Source organism: Phodopus roborovskii, unplaced genomic scaffold (assembly GCF_943737965.1).
Source record: "Phodopus roborovskii unplaced genomic scaffold, PHOROB, whole genome shotgun sequence".
Classification (NCBI taxonomy): domain Eukaryota; kingdom Metazoa; phylum Chordata; class Mammalia; order Rodentia; family Cricetidae; genus Phodopus; species Phodopus roborovskii.
The window spans coordinates 949,591-967,686 of NW_026126563.1; the positions used below are offsets into that span (position 1 = coordinate 949,591).

The following is an 18,096-nucleotide window of genomic DNA, read 5'->3' on the forward strand; positions in this document are numbered from 1 at the left end:
GGGCATGGAGGTTTTAAAAGCCCAAAACATTCTCAGTTAGTGCCCTCTCTCTCCCTCTCCCCACCCACCTCCCTCCCTCTCTCTCTTCTCCTCTCCGCTCTCCCTCCCTCTCTCCTCTCCTCCCTTCCCTCGCTCCTTCTCTCTCCTCTCTCTCTCCTCCTCCCCTCCCTCCCTCCCTCTCTCTGTCTCTCTCTCTCTCCTCAGTAATATGTAAACTCTCAGCTACTTCTTCAGTGTCATGCCTGCCTGCTACCATGCTCCCTGCTAAAATGGTCCTGAACTCTAACCCTTTGGAACCTTGAGGCCCAAAATAAACTCTTTCTTTTATAAGTTCCCTTTGTCATGGAGTTAGAAAAGAAACTAAGACAAAAGCCGGTACCATGAGTGACAGGCTGTGTCAGACTCTGACAGGCCTGACAATACTGGTTTTTTGGAGAAATGTGAAAGACCTTAGGACTTGGGACTAGGAAAGTGGCTGCATGATGTAGGCTGTGCTAACAGTCTACCCACTCAAGCAGAAGCCCAGAAGACAGTAGTACTGAGAACCATGTGGAATACTGAGGCTCAGCTCAAGAGGTTTCAGAGAAGAACAATATTAGTAACTGGGCCAGAGACTATTGGGATATTCTGGCAAAGATCGTGGCTGCTTTTTGCCCTTATACTCCAGTTCTTTAGTTCTACTGTTTCAGATTCATATAATTACTATACTTTCCTAGAACACATTCATTAGTATTTTTTACTCAGAAAGTTACACTGTACTCACGAAGGTTTTTTCACTAGCAAAAGTCGCAGCACAGACTTTAGCCGTGTGGTACAAGGGAGAATGCCTTCTGCCTCAGGGCTCACTTTGCTTAGAAGGAGAATGCAGTTGCCTAAAGGATCTTCTGGATCAGCATAGCCCTAAGGATTGTTTTTAAGAGGAATTATCATTCAGTTTTATACATATTGTTTTCAAGTTGAAAATAATAGTAATTAATAGGCTTGTCATATAATCCATCAGTTCTCCTCAATGCAGTTGAATAACAAGAGTTTCTTTTCAAAATAACCTATGTGAGATAAGGAACTGAAATAAAAGTAAGTTAAAAGTAAAATAATTTTTAAAGTACATTTTAAGGAAAATATATTGACATTTGTTTTCCTCGAACCTAGCAGTAGCACCTCCATACTCAATATACTTGACACATCTTTCGCCCTCTCCAAACAGATTGAAGCAGGAGAAATAGAGGAACTTCATGTGGAAAACTAGACCAATGAGCTTTGAGAACTAAAACCTGTGTCCACTGTAAACATAACCACTGTCCATAGGATGTTGCAGTCTGTTTCCAGTGAATTACAGCCATTTGTACTACATACTTTTTACATCAACTGACACAATGCAACACAGGTAATATCAAAGTGAGAAAAGAGAGCACATTCTTAAATGTCCTAGAAAGATTTAATGGCCAATTTGACGAAGCCTAGTGTCATCTAAAAGGGAACCTGAATCAAAAAAGTACATAGATCAAACTGGCCTGTGGGTTCAATATTTGACCAAGCTAGCAAAATGATGTGTTGCTTTTGGTTTAAAGATGTTTTGATGTAAAAGTTGGGGAGGGGAACATATTTAACATATCTTTTTTTTTTTTTTTTTTTCTTTGCCAGAGAGTAATGTTGGAGGGTGGGAAAAACATGTTTGCTAGTATGGTAAAACATGATTGTTCTGAAGCCATAAAGATGGCTCGAGTTATTGGGGCCAGCCACTTGTGTGAAACTCATCTGGTGGTCTGATACTACTTCATTTCTTCATGCTGACACCCTTACAACAGGACCACAGCAAATAAGTTTGTGAGACCTAGCTCTACCTTTCCATCCAAGGGAGATAGAAACCTAAACTTCCCTCATTCCTTCAATGCCCAGGACTGATTAAGAAAGCTGTGTGCCTTGGAGCTCATTAATCAAAGTATCACTGTAATTAAATTCATGCACAAATAGAATGCATGAGGCAAGTTAATTATGCAATGTCTGCTTAACAAGGACTGCCGGCTTTGCCTTAAACCCTTTATAAAGGGCTGAGCTCTATTTTGCACAGTTAATACTTTTTGACCTCCTACCCAGATATGTAAAGTCTACACGGGAAAACTGGCTACCCTTGTTTAACCTTTTGGCAGAAACAAGCCACCCACCTCAGCTCAGCTCTCCCCAGTGCCCTCAGGGCTCTGCTTCATTTTCTCACAATGCACAGTTCTGCTGTTTGCATTCTTTTAAATCACTGACAGACAGCCAGCCAAAGACAAATGGTATCATAAAAAGTGAATTGTACACAGTACCTGTAACACTGGAAAGACAGGACAGAGAGACTCGATGAACTTGTTCCAGGTCAATGCTGTCATCATCAATCGTCCCTGAAGCAGATACAGCATAATGGCCTTGGCAGCAGCATTCACCTAGGCAACAATAGACACAGCCATGCTATGAGATGTCCCCGAGTCCTCTCACAGACCTGCAATGTCTTATCAAATCTGAAAAGGTACAAAATTAACTTCTCTTGCTTCAAATGTTCCTCTCTCCATATATCATCTATATTCTGATACTAATGAGTTTTTCCCCTTAAGTTTCTGCTATTTTACCCTTATCAATAAATCTGAAATAACAACTATTTAGTTCCTTACATCTAAGAGGAAATCTTAAGTAAAATGTTGATCTGATTCTATAATATCAGTGTATTCTGTACTTTGATTTATCCATTTTCTTTAACATTTCTTTTTATGTAAATGATATCAGAACTTAATATATCAAGCACATATTTCCTTGTAGCTTCTCATGAAGCTGTCCAATTTTATTGGAGCATTTCTTTGACTTGGTAGAGTAAGCTTTTTAACATATCATACCTCATTTTTGGGCTCTTGAATACCAAATGCAGAGATTTCATATAGAACTTTTGGATGAAGCAGAAAATGAATTCCACTACAAAGTGAAGATACAGGTTTAGTGACATTATGGACACCTAAACATTCCTGTAAAATAATACAAATTTTTTTTAAATTAGTGACAATAATTTTTCTAAAAGAACTCTCTTCTGTCTACAATTTAGTTCCAATTTTAGTTTTCACATCATTAAAAAGTTCTTTTAGCTAATAAGATTTTCTACCTCATTGTTCAAATGTATGTGGGTTAGGTAATCTTCTGCCAATGATCAAAATCTTCATAAATAACCAAACAACCACAACCCCTAAAAATCAACAGATATAAGAAGGCATGACAAAACTCTAAAACCTTAACCTGATGTGTATGATTTGTGACTTGATTTACTGAAGCTTAAAAAAGAAAAACAAAATTTAAAAAAAGTAGAAAGAAAGAAGGAAAGAAAGAAAAAGTACTGGGGAAGAAATATATGAATTACAGAGAAGGAAACATCAAATTATAACAGAAAATGTTGTGTTAGACACTATGTGAGAGAGAACAGAAGTGATTAGAAATACTAATAGAAATTAATGTAAATATAAAACATGGAAACACATGCAATAATGAGTTACAAACTTAAACTCAATTCCTTCCCTACTGGAAATTACTCTGTCCTTATAACTAATAATTCACAAGTCAAAATATATACATGTGATCTCACATACTTATATGCATATACATTATATATATTTTTAACTATTAACCTAAACCCACAAAGAATACTCTAAACTTTTGGGAGCTAAGGATTCAGCCTTAATTAATGTTTAAAAATAGCTATCACTTCCTTAGGATACACACAATTCTCTGAGCTTCAGCCTATTCATCCACAAGTATAATAATTCCTTCTACATGCCTCCTATGCCTGTCTCCTACATGATACTACCAAGATTATAGCTTTTAAAAATCATCTCAAATGGGCTTAGTGTCATCTGAGCACCATGGATTAAAGATCCAGCACTCAGGATTAAAAAATTTGGTTCAGTAAAAAGGAGATTCAACTTACATATTCAACATTAAGTAAAAGGAAGCAAACCCCAACTTGTAACAGTAAAGATGAGTTAACTAAATAGATTTCAAATCCTTCAGATAAACTAAGCACTTGGCAAAAACCTGTATAGTACGAAACTATATTAGGCTAACAAAACAAACAATAATATACTTTATTTATAAGGACATGTATATACAGTTAACATATATTCTAAAAACATGGATGGAAAGATACACACCAACACCAAGAGTAGATGCACCTATGGTGCAGAAGGGCAGAGAAAGATGCCTGTGTGACTATATTATTTTTACTGATGTGAGAACAGATCAGAGGTAAGAACGGCAACAACTAAACAGACTTACAGGAGTTGTTAGATTTAATAAGCTGTTCAGTGAGACTAGGAAGACAAAGGAAATTTAACAGTGCAACCTTCATAGAGCTGAGTAATAATGACTACCATCTACTTATGGAATACAGTTCTTAGGAAATTTAATTCTAGAGGTGTATGTAGTATGAGAATCCACTCTTGGTTCTCATATTAACTAGTTAGTTCTAAAAACAAGCAAAAGAAAAGCCCCACCTTCACAATCTCCAGACAGCACTGGTAAGTCTCCATCTTCACCTGTGGACATGGGTGTGACAACATACGGAGAAACACTTTCTGACTCTCCCCCTGTAGTAATGGACTGGCCTGTGCAGATTTCCAACTGGAAAAACAAAAGAAAAAAGCCAAAATAACTGAGGCCAGCAAGTTACTAAGCAAAAGATCACAGAGCGTGTCAGAAAAGATCCCCTCCTACTCCAGTTCCTTTGTGTGGGAGCATCCTTTAATTAACTACATTGACATGAATTTACCAGGCAAAAAGTACTCTCTTTTAAGAAACAGAGAAAGAAACAAAAGAAGACATCCTTAAAAGCTCACACTTGCAGCCAGGTGTAGTGACACAAACCTTCAAGTCAGTACTCAGGACACGAGTAGGCAGATTACCAAGTTCCAGGATATCTTGGTCAAAGTTCCAGGCTAGCCAAGGCTACACAGCCTTCTTATACAAAAAGAATGAAATTTTAACAATAAAAAAAAAAAAAAAAAATAGAAAACAAACAACTTGTGGACTTGAGCCAGTGAAACAGCTTCAAGGGTGGAGGTGCTCATCACACAAACCCGATGATGTGAGATCAGTCCCCAGATTCTACAGTGGAAAAGGAGAATCAATTCTACAAATCTGTTCTCCTACCTACACACATATGTCATGGCATGTTATCCATACACGTTAATAAAAAAAAATTACATTAAAATTCAAAGTTAACTGTCATATTGTGGAATTTATTACAGGAATCTATTCCAGTATCCTCAAAATAAATCAACCAATTCATAATGCTTTCTAAAAACCCATTTAAGGAAATTAATAATTTTATAAAAGTTATATAAAGAAATCTTAAACTTGGGGGATCACTTCTGTCTTGACTTTATTTTTTGAGAGTGGGTCTCACCATGGAGTGTTTGCTGACTTTGAACTCCAAATGGAATCTTCTGCTTCTGTGTCCTGAGCACCGGGCCTGTAAGTGTGAGCCAGTACCTCTGACTACCTAAACTAACAACTGTCTGAGTAGTTGACAGGGATGGCTACAAACGCTTACAAATTTAACAATTGCTCATTTTCATTACAGGCATGACACTGTTAAAGTTAACTCTTTAATAAAGCAGTTAGCTAGTTACTGCAGCTAAACAATTTAATAGTGAGATCCATAAAACAATTTAAACTAAGAAACATGAAGGTCATTGTCATTTATATTATTACATGTTATATTATATATTATATAACCATGTTCATGCATATCATTCCTATATTGGCATATCCATGTTATTGCCCACACATGTACATGGACACAAGTACACACACACACACACACACACACACACACACCCCTTATTTGTCACATTTAAAAAAGGAAATATTACATCTTTGAACAAATGCAGATGATTTCTTTTATTATGGGAGAATGCTGATGGTAGGAAAAGCTACGCAAGGCTTGATCCGCCAGCTCCACTAATTCTATGAGATTCTTTTCTCTCTGCAATAAAGAGAAAAGGGATAGGAAACATGAAATTCATTTACAATAAAATTCTCATAGTTAGCTAAGTCTCTTCAAGGAATTAAACTGCTCAGAGACCCTGTTCATGTTTGTTTAAGTCTACTTTCCAAAGAATCAATCTACAAATGTCAACCTAAGGCAAACTGTAGGGGAAATTGTAGTGAAATACCACCTGAGACCATTCATTACTTGGGTTTCCTTTGCTCATTTGTGACTTCTGTGACTAAAATACTAGTGTATTTTATCACCTACCATCCCTATATACCATCCTCACAAGTTCTGGAAACAGAAGGCATCTATAGATGCACAGCCAAAAGATTACAGAATGTCAAATAAATATCCACTTAAAGATGTGATTTAAAACTGTAAAGAAAGAAACAGGAAGCCAGTGACCTCAAGAAGTGACCCAAAAAAAAAAAAAAAATGAGCTAGGCCAGTACCTCGGGCCTTCATCCTGAGATACTGAGGAGGCTTAGGCCAAGTGTAAGGCCTGGTATTCATTACCAGGTATAGGAACAAGGCCAATCTGGTCAATTTATAAAATCAAACAGAAAAGTAAACATAAAGGGCTGGAGGCTTAATTTAGCTTCAGCAGCAAAGTGCTTACCTAACAAGTATAAGGCCTAAGAGTCCATCCCCAGTACAGGGGAAGGTGGTAAGAAAAGGAATATAGCAAAAATAAGAAAAAAACATCATGATGAACAAATAAAGGAAAATTATAAGCATGAGATTCAAAGACACTTCAAAAGGAATAAGAATTGTGTGCAGAACCCATTTTGGTATTCTCAGATGCTATACATACCTCTACTCAAAGCCATGTTATCTCTAGAATCTACTAGTCTTTCAATATATTATGTTATGCTTCAATAATATTTTTAAATGAGATAAATGGTAAAAAATACTGCTTTGATACTATATCTCAAGAAATCCACTATCTTACAAGACTGCAAATAACAGCAACAAAAATATTAGGTTCTGCATGAAATATATAATAACTGCCATAAAAAATTAAAACAAAACCTTATCTACAAGTCTTTAAGCATGCATTAACATAGCTATCACAATTCTGATTAAATCAGTAATCACTCAGTTCCAACATAACTTGAACTACTACTTCTATGAAAACACACTATTCAGTACACTGTGTTGCTTTTGCGCAAATCATATACTTATTTTAATCAGACTATAGATCCATTTTATAAAAATGTATCATACACCTAGCATTCTTACTGTATGTCTATCAGCTGGAACAGTATAGATTAGATTTTCTAAACCCTTCACCAAAAAGATTTGAGATACTTGCAAAATATTTTACCTCTTTCCCCACATCAGATAGGAAGTTACAGGTACATTCAATTGAATAAACAGCCTCTGCAGTTCGTTTATAAGTGCCGTAGTTTTCAGAATCCAGCTGTTCCAAATATGCCACAACAGCATCATGAATCTCCGGATATTCCAAAGAAATGGGCATGTCCAAAGAGACAAGGAATAATGCTGCTGACATGGACTCCGGCAAAAACTCACTCGCCTTGATTAAAAAGAAAACAGGTAAATGTTTTCTAAAGAGATTTGTTAGAAACACACTATAAAATATAGTTTCTCTATTATCTACCAAAATTCTATGTTTTTTTTCAAGAGAAAATTGTACTTCCCCAATATATCAACATATTATCTACTTCTATGTTTTAGTCCATGCAATTTCTCTGCCCAAAAGGTATGAAGTCCAAATAGGGATTCTTTGTACCAGGCCAGGAGATTGAATACCTTCCTCCTCCTGGATCAACACCCACAATTATTCTTCCTTTAGGGTTGCTCCTTGTTTATACCTCTGCTATGAAGCAAAGCATGAAGCCACATGCTTTACACATGAAACAATACAACACTAATTCAAGTCCACCTTTATTTATTTAAGCAAAAAATGATTTGTACTCTTTATGAGAGAAAATTCAACATAATATTTCAAATAGTTTCAGAAAACTACAGAAGACAAACATCTCTTTATATTTTATAACAAAAATCAATGTATTTAAAACTAGAAATGATTTTTAATGATTCTAGTTTTGTGGTAAGATCCTAATTATCAACTAAAGAAGTGAAATGTAGTTAAGTCAAAGCTAAAGAAAAATCATTCAACAGATTCAGTAGTATGTCTTTATTACTGGATTTAATTGTTATTTCATGGATATCCTATTTTAACAACAATCATAAATGGCATGAAGTCTGATATTAACAGATGGTTCAATCTGTTGGGGGATATTTGATTGTACTCTGATAATATAAGACTGTTAATAAAATTACTCTTGAATCAGGGGTGGAGTCAATGACTAGCTGATGAGAATTAGTCATAGAGATTTTGGAAGACCCAGAAAACAATACAATAGAGAGGCACCAGTAAGAGTACGAAGGCCCTTTTTCCATCTGGGAAGCGCGGAAAGGGGGGGACATCTGGTCATGCCTCTGCTGCTTTCTTGATCTATCAGGTTTTTGTCCCAATAACTGACTCCCAAGATTTCAGTAATAATAGAACAATTTAGATAAATGCTTCATCAACTAAGCAACAATGTGTTGTGAAAAATTATTTTAACGTGTGCTAGTTGTTTATGCTGTGGAACATTTGTTAAATGATGCAAAGATGTGTTGCATTCCTTTATATTGCATTTGTTTAACTATGAAGCTATGTTACTTTGCCTATCTAAAACACCTGATGGTTTAATAAAAAGCTAAATGACCAATAGGTAGGCAGGATCGAGGAGTAGACAGGGCTGGCAGGCAGAGGGAATAGGAGGGGAAATCTGCAAAGAGAGGAGCAAGAGAAGAAGGAGTAAGAGATCAGGAGAGGAGGACACTAGGGGCCAGCCACCCAGCCACCCAGCCACCCAACCAGCCAGCAATAGAGTAAAAGTGAAGGCAAGACACACAGAAATAGAAAAAGGCAAAAGCCCAGAGGCAAAGGGTAGATGGAATAATTTAAGAAAAGCTGACTAGAAATAAGCCAAGCTAAAGCAGGACATTCATTAGACTCCGTGTGTGCTTTACTTGGGAGATCCATGACAGTCCCCAACAGACCAAAAGAATAAAGAGAACAAAGAATAAAAGAGTAAAAACAACAACTACAATGATGCCCTGAAAAGACTTGACAAATAGAAAATGAAGATCAAAAATGGAATCCAATTTTATGTTAAAACTACTGGAAAGTTTAGATGCTCAAGAAAGCAGCTATTAAAAAATCAAGAGAACATCCACTGTTTTGTAACTCTCCTACTGAGAAAGAAAAACCACATACCTGCTCACCAACAATTCACTCAAAGTATATTAACTGAGCCTCCCCTCTGCTCCTGTGCATGGTGAGTATTAGTATTTAGGCATTTTACTGGCCTGCCTTTGGAGTTCTGACAAGATACACCCTCAGTTGTTGCCACTAAGAGCACCACCTGTGCCTATTCAATATGTTCCCTCTTAAAAAGGGCCCTGCCCACCTTCTACCTCTCTCTCTCTCCCCCTCTGTCTGTCTATTCCTATCTACCTACCTACCTACCTACCTATCTATCTATCATCTATCATCTATCTCCTCTCTCTCTCTCTCTGTGCCTCCTCTGCCTCTGCCTCTCTTTCCTCTTTCCCTGGAGGCTGGTTTCCTCCCCTACCCTTTCACCTTTTTATGATCCTTTTCACTTAATAAAAAAAAAAAAAAAAAAAACCTCCCCTTGAACTCTGGTATATGGCATCCTTCTCTGTTGAGTCACTTTTTAAAAATACAACAGTGAGCACTGTATCAGATCCTGGAAACACAACAGAAACAAAACAAAATTTCTGACCTTGTGAACTGAGTGTAAATAATGCATTCAAGTGATGTCAGATATAGCTAGGAATACTAATAGAAAAATTTGTAAACCAGGATGGAAAAGAGAAAAGTGCTGTGGAATGGCTAAGGGGAGCACTACTACTATGAAGCAGTATAACCTCTCGGTAAGGTGACATCACAGTGTCCTAATGTTCTTCCTGTTGCTGTGATAAACGCCATGACCAAATCCAATTTAGAGAGAAAAGGGTTTACTTGGCTTACTAGTTACAAACCATCACCAAAGAAAACCCAGACAGGAACTCAAGCCAAGAACCTGAAGACAGGAACTGAAGCAGAGACCACAGAGAAACAAGGCTTCTCCACAGAAACATGGAAACTAGCTTGCTTTCCATGGCTTGCTTAGTTTCTTCTCTATATACCCCAGCACCACCTGCCCAAAGATGGCATGGTCCACTTCACACCAGGCTTTCCCACAACCATCATCAATCAAGAACATGACCCTCAAACTTCCCATGGGATATTCTGATGGAGGCAATTCAACTAAGGCTCCCTCTTCCCAGATGTTCCTGCACAATAAAGGAACCGGGCCAGTCAGGAAATAGATATCTTGGGGAAAGCAGTCACAGAAAAGGAAAACAGTAAGTACACAAGCTCCAAGTAGACTGATACAGATAGTGCGAGAAGTGGAGATGGGCAAAGATGTACCAGGTCATTTAATGCTTTGATTTTCCTTAAGGACTTGCTCACAAATGGAAGCCCTTGACAGGATGCGAGCAAGTACTGAGACAAGTCTGCAAAGAATACAGGGTAAAATACAAAGGTGAAAATAGAGAAACCAATAATACAGATCAGAGGACACTGGGTTCAACTCAAGTCCTCTCTCTCTCTCTCTCTCACCTAAATGAAGTAACCTTCATTTTATTTCCCAACTTAGTTCACACAACTAAAATATTTTTGATAATCAACATTTTAACCAAATATAAATACTCTTCAAAGTCATTCACAATCAAAACCTATTGTATTCAAAGGAAAACCTGTGTGACATGACAAGTTTCAGGGCTCAAATCTCCTTGCAGTTGTTGGTGGCTGCTCACAGGCAGAGGGCAGCAAAACTTCATGTTTATACACAATGGAGACATGAGGAGTGATGAAAGAGGACTTCTGTTTAGATGCCATTTTAAAGTACTAGGTTAATTAAAGAAAATATAACAACCTATAAATACGTTAATTACAATTTCCTGCACTGTCTAAAATTGATCTAGTGAAGTTGTAAGTTAAAAACACAAATGTAATACCAAAAATTACACATATTGATTTATCTTCAGAAAAACAAAGAAAAAACAATGAAAATATCTATGCTCAACAAGAACAGAAAACAAAAGGATACTGGACATATTATATACACTCTATACACACACATACATATAAACAAGTTTACAGTTCAGGTTACTGATAGGTCTTATCTGGAAATGGAATTAATCTAAGGCTTTAAGAATCACAAATAGGATAGTTCATGAAAGTCATGAAAGTCAAGGTCAGTATTAGGGTTCTACATTTTAATTTTTCACAAAGTAAAATGTGTGTTTTAAATGTAAATTTTTATTTTTCCAAAATGACCTGGCAATATATTATGTGTGTTCAGTATTACTAGTAAATAGAATCAATACTATATTCTCCACAAAATTCTAGGAACAAAACTAAAAATGGTTAATAATTAAGGAAAAGGCACAGGAAGTAGTCCTCTGGCTGCCATGATTTCTCCTACGCATTCTGTGGAAATACATTGTACTTCGAGATCAGTTAAGACTGTGAACTTAACCTGCTATCTTATTGTATACTTAACCTGCTTTCCTACTGTGTACTCAGCCTGTTTAAGTTTAACCTGCCTTGATCAAGGAACCACCTTACTATGCCTTGTATTTGCCATGTAATCAGTTTGTAGAAGCTAAGCTAAATGCAGTCTTAGTCTTAAGTTCACACTCTTACATGTTCTGACCCAGAATAATGTATATGTGTATGTGTGTTGTGGTAATCATTTGCTGAGGGCAGCCAATTGGTTAGAAGTAACCGTAAAACAAATACTTTTTAGAAACATCAAACGCAATCTGTGGATATAGCTTGATAACAACTGTTTGCATTGCTGAGTGCTATTCGGGGTCAGTAACTTATTTTCTTGTAAAATTCTGTTAAAGATTTCTGTAAAGAATTCTTATTCCTTTCTCATGCTCTGCTTTCCTGTAGTATTCAATAAATACAGAGCAAAGCCCTTTGTTAGGGCATGCATTTCAAACATCAGACACAGATACACACATGCACATGCATACACAGAGACATCTGACACAGACACGGGCATAACTCACAGGCAACAACACCAACAATGGACAGGTCATAGAAAAATAGGCCAGTAACTACAAACCACAGACAGGCAGAGGGCACAGAAAGACAAACAGAGAATTCAAATTTAGATTTCCTCTTGGTTAAACTAATCCAAGCAGATGTTGCTTTGGTTAGGTTTCCAGATGGGATATTGATGCATGTTGGTGTCCTCTGAGGTTACTGTTAATGCATTAACTGACACATTTTCATTAAAGTAGGCCAGAGCTATACATGAATGATGTGTAACATTTTGCCATTAACAGTCAAATTTAGAGAAATAACCTTACATTTTAAAATAGTCAGGGCCACTAAAATAGCTCAGTACACAAAGGTACCTGTCACCGTGCCTGTCTACCTGAGTTCAATTCTTAGGACCCACACACACTGCAGAGGAGAGAGCCAACTCCCATAAGTAGTATCCTGACTTACTGTGGCACATGAACCCACAGTAATAAGTACAATAATAAGTACACACACACAATAATAAGTGTTATAAAGTGAAACAGACATATAAAAAATATGTACTTAATACAATCTGTAAATCATATTTAAGCCTATGAAAACCCATTAAACATACATGAAATATTTTATTTGCTTTGCAATTAAAAATTAACAAGTTGCCTTTAATCCCAACACTTCGGAGGCAGAGGCAGGCGGATCTCTGTGAGTTCGAGGCCAGTCTGGTCTACAGACTGAGTTCCAGGACAGCCTCCAAGACCACAGAGAAACACTGTCTCAAAAAAGAACAATAACAACAAAAAAAATTAATAAGGTGCTTCAACAAGCAGCAACATTGATAAAGCTCAAAAGACAATCAACTATATGATTGGCTGAACATATGTTAACACTAAAACAAAAAGTTGCCTAAGAACAAAGTCTTTATACAATTTTATAGGATTTTGACTCCAAAAAAAAATATTTTAAATGGTCTAATTAAGTTATCATACTTCATTATTTCAGAAGTAGTGTTTAGCCATAAATAAAAGAAATATCAGCTAAAACACTTTCAACCTTTTCAACTTCTCAAAAGTACTTCTTTTTAATAATTTCTCCATAAATCACAATTATATTTTCCATGTACTATTTTTTTTCACCTATTCTCCCATAAAAATGATAAAACTTGCACAACTGCATAGGAAACATGTTTCTTATGCTCATTTTGATCCAGTAATACAATACAGACTTAATCCAATATGAGTAAACACATGTAGATATATACTTATCATAATGTTAACTCCCTACAACATTTTAAAAAAATTTAATTTCCAAAAGAATGCCTTTATAAATTATGGAACATTTTTATGGTAAAATATTAGTACCCATTAAAATTTATGAAGTGCTTCTTAAGTGGAAATGTGTATTAGATAATAAAGAATCATAAAAGCATAATTCTTATAGATACTCTCAATTTAATAATAAAGGAAAAAAGAAAAACCTCAAACTAATTTGAAATCATAAGTAAATTCTTATCCTTCTTTCTATATTAAAATGTTCTCTGAGAGATTATTTTATAATCTAAAACAAAGACCAAATTTTCAGAAAGGAAGGACTAGGTAAGACAGAAAAGTAGATTTTCAAAAAACACTAAAGACTAGAACAGAAGAAAGCTTAATAATATCGAGGGTAGAAAAGTAGCTTTGTAAAAGAATATATCAATCACATAAAGAACTTTCAAAAGACATACTAACACCTGAATTCATATAATTAGCCTAAAGCATCAACATAGCTTAGATATTAAAACAAAGAGCTAAATATTAGCCATTGGAATCAAACAATTGGGTTCATTTTTTATCTGTGTGTCTGTGTGACATGTAAACACTCACAAATGTGGGTACCCACAAAATCCTATAACTTTGGAGCTAAGTTACAGGTGCTTGTGAGCTGCCCAGCACTGGTGCTGAAATGTGAACTCAGGTCCTCTGCAAAAGCAGCAAGGGCTCTTAAGCCCTGAACCATCTCTCTAGTCCCTAAACATCAGGATATTTACTACTACAAAATATACATTTTTTTTAAAAAAAAATTCTTTTGGTAAGCTGACAAAATATCAAGTAACTATACTGCTGGTTAAAGGAAGCAACCAAAGAAAACCTTCAAGATATATGTGTATCACCAAAAATAAGTAACTAAATCACAGATAGTATTAAGGTAGAATGCAACTGAGAGTACAGAGCAAGTAAAAAAAAAAAAAAAGAACAATATTAAGGAACAAACCTGATCAACCCCTGATGCTAAGGCACTGCTTACCTATTTTGAAAAGTACAAGCAAGAGAAAATAGATGACATTAACATATGCTAACCAGGATATAATTTCTGAAAGGCTGGAAACTATGTATTACATGTGCCAAGGAATTTTGGGAACAGGCCTAAGTAACAAATTCTAACTGGCTGTACAGAAACAGCAGCTAACCTTGCCAGGAACAATAAGCATCAAGAGCTATACTACTCCCTTGCAGAGATGAGAGCATGGGTATATTTGTAATGACAACCATTCAGTTAAACCGTCTATCAATTAAATAGGCATACATATATGTGTATGTCTCTCTACATACATGAGGTATTTATAAGGCTTGCTATATGCTTATTAGAATTAAAAATCATAGAGTAAAATTAATTAGGATTGAAGACATGATCACTGCCCTTCATGTGACCCCAAACTTATTAAAGAAATGAAGAGATGGTTCACTGGACAAGAAAACTTGCTGTTCTTACAGAGGACCAAGGTTCAATTCCTAGCATCTACATGGTAACTCATAACCATCTCTAACTTCTAGTCCAGGGGATATGAATATACACATACAGATAAAACACTCACACATGAATAAATAAATCTTTTTTAATGTACTCAGGCAAGTCAAACATGTAAATATATATTAGATAATAGCAAGCTTTAGATAAAACTCAGTTCTGAGACCAATTCTAACCAATTCTATATCCAGTTTCTAATACTACTAGCCATAGGCAATAAATTAAATGTTGATTAAATGAACATCCAAGTGCAGAAAACTCAAATAAATTTAACATATGCAAAAACAATTTAAAAATCCCTTTCTAACAAATGATTTGCCAAATTCAAGTTCAAGGTACTAGTCACTTTCTCTGTCTCCCATAAAATCATGATATTGTGGAGAGTAGAGGAAGCCATGTGTAAATGGGTAAGGAGGGGATGAAGTCCTGGGTTAATGTGTATTGTTGACTGGGGCACAACCATGTTAAGGACCTCAATGTCTCTGACCCATGAGAATGGCAAAGCCTTCCCCAGTCAGGCCCAGGGAACTGGCAAAGCCTTCCTCCAATCCAAGTATGAGAATTTAGGAAAGACTGACCAGTGTGCAGAAACTAGAAACCCACAGCTTCCTCTTGGATGACTACAGCCTGAGCCTGCCCCCTACAGACAGATCTCCTACTCAGACTAGCTGAACTGCCTTTCTTGTTCAGCTGTATACAATAAACCACCTGCTCACACTGAGTTTCAGGATGGCTATTGGTGTCGGTGCCTCTATTACAGCGGAGAGCACACCCAATCCCAGCTTGTCTGTATATGTGTCTGTGTGTCTGTCCTTTGTCACACCAATCAGCTTTCCGGGACCAGATTGTGTAGGTCTAAGATAAGTGTGCAAAGAAAAGGTGGAAGGTGGGAAGGAAGGAAGAAAAGAGACAGAGAGCAAGAGAGATCGAATGTCTTAAGTGCTAGGTATAAAATATGGAACAGGTAGAATACAGAAGAGGCAGTAGTTATGCTTCTATTTTGAAGTTATATTTTAGTACTCTGATGGAGATTTTGCTGGCAGTGTTTTCCTTGTGAACTGTCTGTCTAAATGGATTGTACACATCTCCCAAACTGTAAGGGTTCTTCACATTTTCAGAGTTCCACAAGTTTGGGATCACTTTATAGTCACCATTGATCTGCCTACACTGAAATAGTTCCTGCATTCCAGCCAACCTGCCCAGATCTTAGTCCCCTACAGAGACTGTGGTGGTCTAAAGAGAATGGTCCCCACAGGTTCATTTATTTGTTTGGCTCCCAGTTGGTGGACTGTTTAGGCAGAATTAGAAGGTGTGGCCTTGTGGGAGGAATTGTGTCACTGGGAGTTGGGTGTGAGGGGTCAAAATGCTACGCTATGCCCAGTTCAGTGTCTGTCTCTGAGATACACAGTATCTCTGTCTCTCTTCCTCTCTTCTGCTGCTGGTGGATCTCAGCTAAAGCTCCGTTGCCATGGAGCCCTGCTCCCTGTCTGCCCTGCTCCCTGACATAATGGTCATGGACTTACCCTCTGAAACCATCAGCAAGCTGTGAAATAAATGCTTTCTTGAATAAGCTGCCTTAGTCATGATATCTCCTCACAACAACAGAACTAAGTAATTAAGACAGAGACCTCCTAGCAAGATTAGCTAAACTTACCTCCTTGTTCAGCTGCACACAATAAACCCATGTCCTTGATTCAGATGTATAAAATAAATACACTTAGTTTCTGAGTGCTGCAGGCACATGGCCCACCTGATCCCAGCTTTTCTGCCCATGGGTCTGTGTGCTATTTTCATTCTCTCATCACCCCAGTCAGGTTCCCAGGGTTGGACCAGGCAGGATGCGGTGCTATACCACATATATTCTGAAAATATTCTAAAGCAAAACACCTTCACACCATTAAATAGCCACTTATTTTCAATGTTAAGTGCAAGCACCCAGCCTTATCTCCCTTACCTTTTCAACAGGGAGTAGGGTTTGCAAGAGTCGAACTGTGAAAAGTGCAATGCTGACGAAGGCCATCCTGTGATGTACTAGTAGAGCCTCTGCTTGCTCCAAGCTAAAGCTGGTTTTACGGTAACACATGGTTTCTCCAAGGGACCCCAATACTTGGAGCAATTTCTCTTTCTGAAAACATTCAAACAAGCAAAACTAAACAAAAGAAGCAATCTTGCATGTAAATATACAAATTTCATTGAAAACAAATATTATTGTTAAAATACTATTATTAACAATTCAACACAAAAATTTATGCCCACTCAACAAAAATAACCAACATCTGATGATACTAAAAAGTGCAAAAGAATGACAAATGCATTAACATTTATTTGTAAAGACATGCTACCAGCTCTTGATTATTTAATGAAAAATCCTTACAAATAATAACAAAAGCAATAAAATATAAAAGCTTAATGGACTATAAACTCCTCCCTTTTTCCATTGCCTAATTTTCCAAACTGGTGCACACATTCATATGGACCTTGCTTCAAATGTGTGTCTGAATATGTGCTGAATAAAATGGCAAATAACGGGATAGAGGAAGTAATTTAACATATATATCCTCAAATTGATCCAAATGTATTAAATAATAAAACAGAAGCCAACTAACTAAAAAAACAATAGTCAAATTATATCAACTTTCTTCTCAAGTAGTAATGTTGTTTCAAGAGGGAAATATTTTGCCATTATAAATTTCTATGTAACTTACCAGTTAACCAGGACATAGCATCTTTTATATGAAAGGTATATATATAAACATATAAGGAAGATTATAAAGCATAAATAAACTGACTTGCCAAATCATGACAAAATAGACCTAAATATATTCTAGGTATAGTTGACATGCTCTCTAACTACCTGGGTTCATGACAAGACAGCTTCCATAGGAAAGAACAGGAGAGAAATGACAGAATACACTAGAAGTCTTACTCCCAACACAGTATACATGAGAACTGATGTGGAAAATCACCTGCAGATTAAGGACACCGGATACTCATTGCAAATTACTTGGGAATTTAGAAGCAATGAGACACGAAGACAAAAAAGGACTGCTTGCCAGTGAGCTATGATGAAAGTATCACAGAGATTGAAATGAAACAAAAATGAAGGACAACAGTAGGAGCTGGACATTATCTGAAAGAAAGGCATAGCTCC

At 36.5% G+C, this 18,096-nt stretch overlaps 1 protein-coding gene across 1 annotated transcript in view; it reads right to left on the reverse strand.

Annotated features, from left to right (window-relative positions):
• The window catches only part of Rttn (rotatin), a 117,614-nt gene that overhangs the window by 81,570 nt on the left and 17,948 nt on the right, over positions 1–18,096 (reverse strand). Inside the window, exons 11-17 of the mRNA XM_051202025.1 lie at positions 16,900–17,070; positions 7,338–7,550; positions 5,889–6,001; positions 4,509–4,635; positions 2,868–2,993; positions 2,307–2,423; positions 764–900 (exon numbers count right to left, since the gene is read on the reverse strand). Coding sequence (XP_051057982.1) covers positions 764–900; positions 2,307–2,423; positions 2,868–2,993; positions 4,509–4,635; positions 5,889–6,001; positions 7,338–7,550; positions 16,900–17,070 — 1,004 coding nt within the window. The remainder of the gene's footprint in view (positions 1–763; positions 901–2,306; positions 2,424–2,867; positions 2,994–4,508; positions 4,636–5,888; positions 6,002–7,337; positions 7,551–16,899; positions 17,071–18,096) is intronic.